At 45.3% G+C, this 12,500-nt stretch overlaps 1 protein-coding gene across 1 annotated transcript in view; it reads left to right on the top strand.

The window, feature by feature from the left end:
• gabrb1 (gamma-aminobutyric acid type A receptor subunit beta1) overlaps positions 1-12,500 on the top strand; it is a 94,521-nt gene that overhangs the window by 56 nt on the left and 81,965 nt on the right. Inside the window, exons 1-3 of the mRNA XM_063224244.1 lie at positions 1-276; positions 456-547; positions 702-769. The exon at positions 1-276 is cut by the window's left edge and continues 56 nt beyond it. Of these exons, the coding sequence (XP_063080314.1) occupies positions 197-276; positions 456-547; positions 702-769 (240 nt within the window). The 5' untranslated portion in view covers positions 1-196. The remainder of the gene's footprint in view (positions 277-455; positions 548-701; positions 770-12,500) is intronic.

Raw genomic sequence — 12,500 nt, 5'->3', positions numbered from 1 at the left:
TCCGCCGCTTTTTCGTACACCTCATCTTCGCTTGAAAAGGTTCGAAAATACACCAGATTTTTTCCGCGTTTTTGCGTGAATAGCGTTTTGATGTTGGTGACAGAGCCGCGCATGCGTGGCTGTGTTGTCGGAATTGCGGGGCTGCTTCAGACTAAGTTTATTTCTCCAATCTTCGTCTCTCGGCACGGAGTGAGTGATGTGGACGACTCGAGACCGTTGGCGCACGGGGCTGCTCTATCTCCCGGTGCTAGTCACCATGGTGTTGGGCGCGCAGAGGTGAGTCGCGTGGCGTGTGTGTGTGTGTGATATGTCGGCTTCTTGTGTGATGCATGGATCTGTTTGCGCGTGTGGTTGATGGATGACAGTGTTTTACCAATGCGAACCCTCGGCCGTCTGGCTGCGGTATGCCCAAATTTCTCAATCCCCTGGCCCTTGCATCTCTCCTCTCCCACCAGCCCCAGCGAACCTAGCAACATGTCATACGTCAAAGTCACCGTGGATAAACTGCTGAAAGGCTACGACATACGACTGAGGCCAGACTTTGGAGGTAATTAGATTGTTTAGGAATGAAAACCATCATTTTTTGGCGATGAAAGGCCGGCCTGTAGGTGTGTGTGGCCACAGCTAGGAATGTCAATACTACCCGTTTGATGGATTGATTAACAGTCAAAATTGCCTTTCGATTTTTTTTACCCCCAAAGGTCCGCCTGTTGACGTCGTCATGAGTATTGACATCTCCAGCATTGATATGGTATCAGAAGTGAACATGGTGAGTACACCGTGTGTGTGTGTGTGTGTGTGTGTGTGTGTGTGTGTGTGTGTGTGTGTGTGTGTGTGTGTGTGTGTGTGTGTGTGATGTTGTACATGCGCATATAATTGGCTGATTGTGACAGGCTAACAACTATGAATCTCCTATGTATGGTGATCATGTTCCTCTGTGATGTGATGAGTGCGTCTGTGTGCAAAGCCTTGTATTTGGGAAGAGCATGTGCTCGACTGCATTTACGGGGCTGCACGTGTCTTTGAAGCAGTAGTGTGAGGATGGAATGATAATTTTTCCGAGGAGGTATGTTTCAAGGTAGAGAAGGCAGGGGGAAGAGTCTGGAGAGAGAGAGAGAGAGAGAGAGAGAGAGAGAGAGAGAGAGAGAGAGAGAGAGAGAGAGAGAGAGAGAGAGAGAGAGAGAATGGAGTGAGAGGGAAGGATGCAGAAAGAGGGATGAACAGACAGAGGTAGAGTGGGAGAAAGAGACGGATATAGACATAGAAAAAGGAAAGGAGAAGAAAGCGAGATGAGTGAGTGAGTGAGTGAGAGTGTGCGAGATGGGAAGAGACCGCTGCGTCTCGTTAGTAATTCAGGCCATCTGAGCTGTGGCGATGGATCTGCAATGTGTCAGAATGGGAAGCATCTTCCTCCTCACGGCGTCAAGAAGCATCTCCGCACATAATTGGGGGGAGAGAGACAGAGAGAGAGGGAGAGGGAGAGAAGGAGAAAGAGAGTGGGAGAGAGAAGGGAGGGATGGGAAGGAAGGATGAAAATACTGAAACCGAGGAGGAGGAGGAGGAGGAAAGGGAGACAAAATGGAGGAATAAGAAAGTTGGGGAAAGAAAAGAGCTTATTAAAAAAAAGGAGAGGGAACAGAATAAGCAAATGAGGTAACAGGGTAGCAAGTCTGAGAGAGAGAGAGAGAGAGAGAGAGAGAGAGAGAGAGAGAGAGAGAGAGAGAGAGAGAGAGAGAGAGAGAGAGAAGAGGGGGATAGAGAGGATAGCCGGGGGTGCAGTGTAGGGGTTTGGAGGTTGGGAGAGGGGGGGGGGTGAGACTGGCTGAGAGCACGTTGGTAGAACACATGGTGTCTGTGGATGTGGATGGCAGAAGCAAACTGCAAAAAACTGCACACACACATGCACAGACACACACAATACGTGTGTGTGTGTGTGCGTGTGTATGTGTGTGTGTGTGTGTGTGCGCGCTTGTGTGCACAAGTGCACGCTCATTGATGTGTGTGTTGTGAGTGCATTCGTGTTTGTGTGTGTGTGTATGTGTGCGTGCGTGAGTGTGTGTGTGTGTGTGTGTGTGTGTGTGTGTGTGTGTGTGTGTGTGTGTGTGTGTGTGTGTGTGTGTGTGTGTGTGTGTGTGTGTGTGTGTGTGGTGGAGCAGGGCAGTGGTGGATGTTCGTTCCGCAGCATGTTTACTGTTTTGACTTCATAGCAGGAATTACATAACTGCAGACTGTGAGTCAACTAGGCAGGAGGGGGCACCCAAAAGAAGCAATACCGGGGGGCACACACAACCACACCACACCACACAGACAGATGCACACACACACACACACACACACACACACACACACACACACACACACACACACACACACACACACACACACACACACACCGACACAAGGACACATATGAATTTATTCACAACACAGATACATACACACACAAGGACACATATAGGACATACACACACACACACAAAGACACATTAATGAACATAAATATTTGCAACACACATGAACACACACGTGTGTGCACGCTCAGACACGCACACACACACACACACACACACACACACACACACACACACACACACACACACACACACACACACACACACACACACACACACACACACACACACAGTGTGTGTGTGTGTGTGGACACTCCCAGAAAAGGGAGTTAGAGGACAAACCCACCTCCCCTAAAAAAACAACAACAATGCAGGTGTGTGTGTGTGTGTGTGTGTGTGTGTGTGTGTGTGTGTGTGTGTGAGTGTGATGCAGGCAAGCATGCCTGTGTTTGTTGGAGGCTATTTTTACACAGGGTCAAACAGCCAGACAGTGAATAATACCTTGCATCCCGATTGGTCCCAGTTCTCCAGATCCACCAATAGCGGCTCTTTAAAGGTACACTGTGTAATATTTTTAGTAGTTTATCTCCCAAATACATGCTGCCCATTCACAAATGTTACCTTTTTCATGAAAACTGATCACCATCATAAAATGCTAACTATTCATTAAGACTTGAAAAACTTCACTCTTTATAGTCCTACATGAAAAGGTTAATCTTCTCTGTGTCTTCCATTTTGAATTTATCAGAAATAGACATTTTTAACTGCAAAACCTACTGTAATTTGGTCTACTAGTAAATATTAGTTTATTATCTAGTAAATATTCATGAACATATTAATTTTTGCAATACTCAGCACTGTTTCGATGTGAACATTCCTCCCCAAGGATGACAACATTTTTGGGAAGCAGTGTCTCCTTTTTCAGTCTATCTCGTTTTTTAAAAAGTATATATACTGTATGTATCTTACCGGTATGTTCTTTAATAGACTTAAGTGTAAAAGTATTATGTTATTCTGGTCAGTGTAACTTGAGGACTATTGATTAAAAAACACAACCTATGTGAAATGTAAGTCGCTTGATGGTTGTGCAAATTTTTTTTTTGAGAAGTCAGATGTGGCATTTCTTTAACATCGTGAGTAGGTGGTGCACACCACAAAATGTTACTTCTTTTTGAAAGCTCTGTGTGAATATCATATCTTCATCTTTTGAGATTACATACTTTTGCTCTGCACTGACTTAAAGTAGACTAGACGTGTGTGTGTGTGTGTGTGTGTGTGTGTGTGTGTGTGTGTGTGTGTGTGTGTGTGTGTGTGTGTGTGTGTGTGTGTGTGTGTGTGTGTGTGTGTGTGTAAAAAAATATTACACACTCTCATCACTGCTACTGATCCCTTAACCGTGTTATTTGTCCGTCAAGTAGTGTTTTGAAAGTATGAATGCAGAATACAACCAAGTGAAATGCTTTCATTAATGATTTTGTCATAATATGGTAATTTTATGGTGAAACGGTGATAGGGGCCTGGAGGTTCCATAAAATAATGTTGTGGAAAAAGATCCCTTTGAAGCAGATTTTGCGTTTGTGGTCATCAATTCTGGCTCTATTTGGAGCTCCTGAAGAAGTGTGTGTGTGTGTGTGTGTGTGTGTGTGTGTGTGTGTGTGTGTGTGTGTGTGTGTGTGTGTGTGTGTGTGTGTGTGCTTGCATGTGTGTGTGTGGTGTTGTTGTTGCAGTATAACATGCTGGACTACTGTATGTGGAAAACAGTGCATAGATATGAAATGGTCATTCACTGCCCACAAAAGCAGATGAATTCAAAGGTACAGGCACTTATCAAAAACACAAGTATGAATACAAAATTTGTGATATGCCTGAAGATAATAATGTATCCCTTTTAATTCTGCCCCGTAAACACTTTGGCACTTTCTCGCTGTCTGGCTTTGAAGCATTTCAGCATTTCAGCTCCAGCCTGTCAATAATGTCAGCAGTGCAATAATTGTTTGTCTTTAGGGAACCACGTCGTCTAGTGTGGCTTTGAACCCTGGAGCAGTCTTTTTCATTTCCAGTTGAGGGGCTGTGTTGTGGTGAGGAGAACTATCGTTTGAACTATCGTTTGACGCAGAATGATCCAAGTGAGAGTGACTGATTTCTGAGTGTAAAGGTTCCTGTTTGAAAGGAAAACTGCGGTCAGGTGTAACATGAGAATTGGAATATTAAATCTTAATGCCAAGTCAGTATTTTTTTCGTGCGGAGGGCCGATGCTGAGTGAGCCCGTTGCATTTCAAAGTTGACCAATTTGAGTCTGTTAGCAACTTATTAGCAACTAATGCACTGCCATGGCCACTGCCATGTAAAAACACATTTTTACACTCTGTGAACACCCTTAAAAAATCTTGATGAATCTCCTTAATATACTGTTTTTTTAATGACAAATGACTTACCATTCACCATTATTGGGTGTTTATGTGGTGGTTCTTTGGAATATCTCTGTGGTGAGGATTCCCAAAAAGGCCTGGATGAAGGTTCCCTGTTGCCAAAGATTTCTGACTCTGGAAAACATTAATTATCCATATTTCACTAGGCACGTTATAACCATCACAAGAGACATGTTATTAAGATTGTTGAGCATTCGTGTATTTTGGCCACTGACAAAAAATGGAATATAACACCCCCCCATACTAAAGTAGGTGCCACGTAATTTCTCCAAAGCCCCTTTGGTCCGCCCCGTCAATATTCAGAATATTTCCCTTTGATCCTACAGCCCTATAGATCGACATCTCTTTGTTCTGATAGAATTAAAGCCTTTCTTCCGACAGCTCCATGTTCCGACCAAAGGCTATTTAGATTCCCGTATCTAAAGTCCCCGGAATATGTACGAAGAGCACTGAGTCAGGAAAATATTCATAATACTGTACACATTAGCAAAGATTTTCTAGGTTCTAACTTCCTTTTCCACTCTCTCTGATATGACGTAAGACTGACATAGGCATGTTATAACCATTGCAAGACACGTTATTAAGGTTGTCGTTGTATCGTGGTCATTGTTGTTAGCCTACTGTTGTCATTAATGCGCATGTTTGGTACCCTGGAGGCCCAGGTTCCAACTCCAGCCGGGACAGCTTCTTCTCCCCTTCTCTCCTGTACCGTCCGTTTGCGTGATTAAAATCCCTTATGTGGGAGCCCCAGTATAATAATCTGCTGATATTTCCATTTCTGATTGAGACATTCTTGTTTTATTCATCACTCATGATAGCGGTCTCAAGAAGTAGTGCGCTGATGTTACATTTTTTTCACTTCAAGCGTTCTCAACTTTATGTTTCGATTATGCAGCTGGGTTCCTTTCTTTTATGGATACATCACGGATAGAAGGGGGTCACAACAACAACAATAATACGTAATATGCAGGTGACGTCAGAGTGAGGTCGGGGGTTGTTTAGGAGAAGGCAGAGCTGAGAGCTGAGATTGAGCTTTGAGCCCATACTGCTGCTGCTGCTGCTGCTGCAGTCGCTCCTTATCTGTGACCCATCTGAAGTCGCGCTCCACTCCGCTCCTCTCCGCTCCACTCCGCTAAAATCGGCTGAAGTGATTGGGCAGCGTTGCCAAAAGCAAGGGAGCAAGCCGCTGAGCGGGTCCCGGGAAGTGGGGCACTAGACTCCACATGCCAGGGGCTATGTGGCGCCACTGCCAGATTGAGCCCAACTCTGCTGAGGGGGTGGAGGGGTAGGGGGGGACGACAGAGCTTCTGCCCGCTTTCAAGATGCATTAAAACACACACACACACACATACACACACACATTTTTATTTTATTTTTACTTTCAAAGGGGACTTTTCAGTACAGATATGGGTACGTCAGAGACGGAAGGGGACCTGTGCCATATTTAGGCCCCCCATCTCCCCAATTCCTCTGCCAAGCAGATTTCCCTCATGCGGCTGGTGGCTTTGGTCAGGGATACTTGATGATAATCCAGTAATATTTTGTGGGACTCCTATCTTCTTCTTTCCTCCTTTCTATCCTGGTCGTGGTTTCCCCCTTGGCTATTGTGTCATGAGTGTGTCTGGTGAAAACTGAATATAAAGTCTGTGACACCACACCAAGCTCCCGTTTCTCTTACTTTAATGTGACGTCACGTTTGAATGGGAGCTTGGTCTCACAGACTTAATTTTCAGTTTTCATGTGACTTCGCCCCCAATCTTTTTGAGACGGATGTGTGTGTGGTTTTTTTTCTTTTCTTTTTTTACTTGAGTTTGTCATGTGCCAAAGATAGTGGAGGTGTATGTGTTGGATGTGGCTCACGCTGCTGGTTGTGATAATTAGGCCTACTTATAAGCATTGCCACATGGTATGTGTATCCTTGTATGTGTATTGCTTTTCATGTGATGATGTGATTGTATAGTGTATGTTTTTATGTTTTAGTATGATGTTGTTGCTGCAACAGTAGGACATGTATTGTCCTTGTTTTCAATGTCTTTATGTTTTGTAGATCCCTGCCCAGGGACCACATGTAAATAAGCTTTATAGCTAACTCTGGTGGTACCACAACTGTCTTGTACGTGTCCCCTGTCAAATAAGCTAATAAATACAATGGAAATGAAATAATAATCCAGCAGTAACTGTGGGACTGTTTCCCCTCTTTCCTTCCTTCCTTCTTTCCTCTTATACAAGTTTTTTATTTCCTCTTGGGTTTTTTTTGGTACTAGTATGTGAGGTTGTGGGTGGAAATTGCGCACGTCACAGGAAAAGGTGCAGGACAATGGCCGTCTTGCTTTGGAGTGAGGAGTCCACACACTGAATTTTTTTCTGTGATATATTTTATTCCAAGAAAGTGTGTGTTGACTCTTAACTCCAAAGCAGTAGTGTGTGAGGGTCCAAATGTGGTGGAGGTGAGGGTGAGTGATGTCTGTCAATGCCGCTGAGATTCGTATAGAAGGACTGTTGTGATAATTACCTAGCAATTTTTGTGGGACTTTTTCCTTCTCTTCCTTCCTTTCTTCCTTTTTTCCTTCCCTCTTTCTCTCCTTCCTTCCTGATCGTTATTCCCCCTTGGGTTTTTCGGTACAAGTGTGAGAGGTCTCAAATGTGGAGGTGAGGGTGAATGGTGTCTGTCATTGCCACCACTGAGATTGGTATAGAAGGACTTTTGTGATAATTAATTACCCAGATTTTTGTGGGACTTTTTCCTTCCCTCCTTACCTCTTCCTTCCTTCCTCTGTCCTCCTTCCTTCCTGGTTGTTATTTCCCCCCTGGGTTTTTGTGTCACGAGTGTGTGACTGTGAGGTCAGTGTGACTGATGTCCCTCATGCCAGTGATATTTGGTATGGGTTATTTAGAGCAGAGGTTTTCAAAGTGGGGGCCAGGGACCCCAAGGGGGCCATGAAGAGGTCCAAGGGTGTCTGTGGCAAGTTGGTAAAAAAGCTATTGCAAAATACGCTATTCCTACCTGTTAAGAGCTGCATTATAATAATCTTTTGCAAACCAGTGTGCGGTGATTCATCCTTCATTTACTTGGATTACTCTTACTGCACATCACCAGCACCTGGACAGTAGTTGTGCACAGGGACGTTACTTTGAATAATCTATTGCATCTTTGAACATCTTTACCATTCTCGTGGTAAAGTTTGGTTACCCCTGGTTTAGAACAATATTTTGTGAGAATTTTTATTTTCTTACTTCATTCAGGGTTGTTATTTTCCCCTTGGGTTTTTGTGTCATGAGTGTGTGAGGTGTTAAAGATAGAAGTACGGTAAGCGAATGTAAGAATTTCGCTGTGATGATGTGCGGTGCGGTGCAGTGCGTTGCCTGGGCCATAGGTGCTGGAAAGCGAGATGCAGTGGTGCATTGGCGTTCCCACTTTTGGGCTTCCTCAACTTTTACTGCAGACAAATGAGTGGAGTGCAGCAGCAGTACTGTAACATTGTTAAGAAATAAAGAATCAAGAAAAAATGCACCACCACTTTAAAACACATTTCGGCAACCATGGTCTGGGTCAACAGTGGACTATTATTGTTTGACTTATTTTCTTACTTTCTGGTTGTTATTCCCCCTTGCCTTTTTGTTTTTGTATGATGAGACGAGTGCGTTGTGTGTGGTGGTGGTGCGGTGCATTGTGAATGGTGTCTGGGCCAAGGATGGAGCCAGTGTGTCAGGTGCTGAAGAGACAGTAGGTGTGTCATGGTGGCTGTGCCAAGGGTGGAGTGTGTGTGTGTGTGTGTCTGTCAGGGGCTTAAGATAGTACAGGTGAGTGTGAGTGATGCGGTGAGGGTGTGGTGTGATGTGGAGGGGGCGCGGTGTGGTGTAGTGACTGAAAGTGATGTGATGCAAGGTGTGATGCATTATGGGTACGTACGTAGCTGGGCCAAGGGTGGAGTGTGTAGTAGAGGGTGCCAGGTGCCAAAGGTACTGTAATGGAGATGTGTGTGTGTGTGTGTGTGTGTGTGTGTGTGTGTGTGTGTGTGTGTGTGTGTGTGTGTGTGTGTGTGTGTGTGTGTGTGTGTGTGTGTGTGTGGAGGGGGAGCAGCATCACAGCAGATGGCATGCGAGCTCCCCCTGCTGAGGCGAGTGATGGGGCCTCTGTGTGTGTGTGTGTGTGTGTGTGTGTGTGTGTGTGTGTGTGTGTGTGTGTGTGTGTGTGTGTGTGTGTGTGTGTGTGTGTGTGTGTGTGTGTGTGTGTGTGTGTGTGTGTGTTTGAGCTCCCCATGCTCAGGTGAGTGATGGTGGGCCGGTGGACAGGACTGGAGCGCTCGGCTACTCTCCACTCCACTGCTCTCCTAGATGGCAGACGAGGAGCCAACCTGCTTGAGACAACACACACAGCTCACAGAGACGCACACGTGCACGCGCACGCGCACACACACACACACACACACACACACACACACACACACATATATATACTGTACTTATACAGAGTCATGTACAGATTCATATACAGTTAGAAACACACACATACAGTACTATGCCCCTATACACACAGCACACACACACACACACACACACACACACACACACACACACACACACACACACACACACACACACACACACACACACACACACACACACACACACACACACACACACACACACACACACACGCGTGCGCACATCACCAGAGCCATTACTCACCTACACTGACAAACACAGCTCATTAGGCACGTGGTGAGTGCTTATGCTGTCACATGTATGTGTCTTTGAAAAGGTATAATAAGGCACCTTTAACACACACGCACACACACACACACACACACGCGCACACGCACACGCACACGCACATATGCAGTGAAAAATACAAGATGTTGAGATTTCTCTCTCTCACACACACACAGACACATACACACAACCAGACACGTACAAAAATAATGTTGCATTTTTCAAAAATGCCCGCCAGCAAGATGTACCTAGGACACAAGAAATGAATCCCAGCGTTCGCATTGCCCCGCGTGTCCAGAAGCGTCGGGAGGCTAGCCGTTTATGCTAGACGTCATGCCGTCACATCGGCTCTGGCTGTGCGCGAGCGTCTCCCTCGAGTCATAATCTGTGTGACACGAGCAAGCAAGTCGCTGCTGCCGCTGCGCTGCTGGGAAATGCGCTGTGCTAACCACGGAGACGGGTGCAGACCACTGTTACTCGCTTTTAATAAGCTGCTCTCTTCTCTCCACTCTTGGAGAAGTCCAGCAACAACATGGTGGCAGTGAAGGTCGGTAATTAACCCCTTAAAAGTGCACCGTGATCATGTTTTTAGCGCTTTCTTTCCAGAATTCATGCTGCCCATTCACAAATGTTACCTTTACCATGACATACTTACCACCATCATTACATTGTAGGTAGTCATTGTGACTGGGAAAGTTGAATTTTTCATACATGAAAAGGGGGATCTTCTCCATGGTCCGCCATTTAAAAATGTCAGAAATAGACATTTTTAACTGCAAAACATACTGTACTTTGGCCATACTAGTAAATATTGGGTAATTATTTAGTAAATATTCAGGAAAAGATCAAAGTTGGCTGTAGACAGTACAGTTTCAATGAGCAGCATAGTTGCATTATCTACTCTGGCCACAATCTTACACAGTGCACCTTTAAGACACTACCCCTGTTATAAATGAGCTGTTACCAGAATGGCAATGACCAAGTCTTAATGTGCAGTATTACTAAAGGTCATACTGTTGTAGTACTATGGTAGTTATGTTTTTACACATCACAGTGGCAGGACGGTGTCTGGTAAGGGGCTGCAATAAAGGCTTATTTTAAAAGCTTAGAGGAGAGCTCAAGAGCTCCGAATTTTGAGAAGTTTGATTGAAAGAAATAGATGGGAAAGATTTGAAATTGAGGTATACTACGGATAAGCCATGGGGATATATTATATGCAGTATTAATGATATATTAAGCCTATATAAAATGTATTTTGCAATAGAATGCCCAATACAAAAATCTCTATTTTCCATCAATGTAGTATGTGCAGCTTTTCAGCAAGCTGCTCTGTGCTGACTTCATATAATTGAAGACGAGAAGGATGAAGACCCGTAGCGGGACATTTGTGGCAACAAAATCAGTTACCTTCCACCTCAAAGCAAACATGACTGAGGCCAGACATTCAAGCAAATCACAAATGTCAAATGCTTATCTCCAATGGAAAACCAAGAGTTGAAGATCATACTGTATATAGTAAAAGATACTCATAACGTTGAAGATTGTGTGATGAATGGATCACAGCCTTTCCTTAGCAATGCAGGTGACTCCCTCCATTCAGGCGTTCTTAATAGCAGCAAACACAAGTTTGATTTCATGTATACATCTTTTTTATGAATTGGGTATAGCCTTGGATTCATGCCAACATCTGGTGCAGATGATGTGTCAATGGTCCCATTAGAAATATGTTTACAGAAATTATTTGACACGTCAAGTAATTACTCTCCCCACTGTACATATAAAACGAGAGAGAGAGAGAGCGAGAGAGAGGGAGAGAGAGAGTGAAAGAGAAAGAGAAAGGGAGGAAGAGATGGTGAAAATCAAGAGAGGGGAGTGGAAAGAGACAGATGGTGAGCCACAGGCCTGGGCGAGAGCTCCGGGACGCAGGACTATTCACTCCACCCCACCTGGGACATGAGCGCCTCCCTCTCTCTCTCTCTCTCTCTCTCTCTCTCTCTCTCTCTCTCTCTCTCTCTCTCTCTCTCTCTCTCTCTCTCTCTCTCTCTCTCTCTCTCTCTCTCTCCTTGTGTACACTATACCCCTGTGCCTCTGCTCCCCCTCTCACCTCTGCCAGATTGCTCTCCTCCTCTCTTCTCTCCTCTCTCCTCTCCTCTTCTCTCCTCTCCTCTCCTCTCCTCTCCTCTCCTCTCCTCTCCTCCCCTCTGAGCCCGCTCCCCCTGCCGTCCACCTATTAGTCCCACTGGAAGCTGCGACCCTGTCAAAGCACTGAAAAATTAACAGACTCCCTCCCGCTTTCTCTCTCTCTCTCTCTCTCTCTCTCTCTCTCTCTCTCTCTTTCTCTGTCTGTCTCTAGCTCACTCTCTCTTCTCTCTGTTTCTCACACTCTGTGGGAATTCCGTTCTCTCTCTCTCTCTTTCTTTCCCTTTCCCTCTCCATTTCTCTCTGTGTCCCCCTCCCTCCTTCTCTCTCTGTCTCTCTCTCTCTCTCTCTCTCTCTCTCTCTCTCTCTCTCTCTCTCTCTCGTGGCTGAAAGGTGCATCCATCTGGATTTTATTCCCTTTCCTGTCAATTTGACCTCATCACAGTAAGACACAGGGGCATTCTCAATATATAATATATTTAGTGAGGGGTGAAAAACATTTCTCTTTGGTGACATAAAAAAGTTTCCCCTCTCCTCTCCCTCCTCTCTGTCTTATTCATCTTCCTCAGCCTCTTCCTCTTGACCGATAATCCCTTTGAGAGGAGCCCCCTTCGCATCTTCCCACCTATTAGCTGGCAGCTTTTACACGTCACTCAGTGGCAGCCATGTCAGCGGAGCGGACGAACGGCGGAGTAATTCAGCTAATTTTAGTCGCGCACGATATGCACCCCCCAACCCCCCCATTAAAAGAGGCACGCCGCCGCCGCACGGACCGCGGAGCACTGAAGCGATGGCAGAGGGGTTAACCAACCATCTAATCTCATCTAAGCAGCCAGCCAATCGCGTGTCTCCGTATCTCAGTATAGCC

This window comes from Engraulis encrasicolus, chromosome 19 (genome assembly GCF_034702125.1).
Source record: "Engraulis encrasicolus isolate BLACKSEA-1 chromosome 19, IST_EnEncr_1.0, whole genome shotgun sequence".
Classification (NCBI taxonomy): Eukaryota; Metazoa; Chordata; class Actinopteri; order Clupeiformes; family Engraulidae; genus Engraulis; species Engraulis encrasicolus.
Note: the sequence above shows the minus strand (reverse complement) of the source record. Positions and strands in the feature narration are given on the sequence as shown.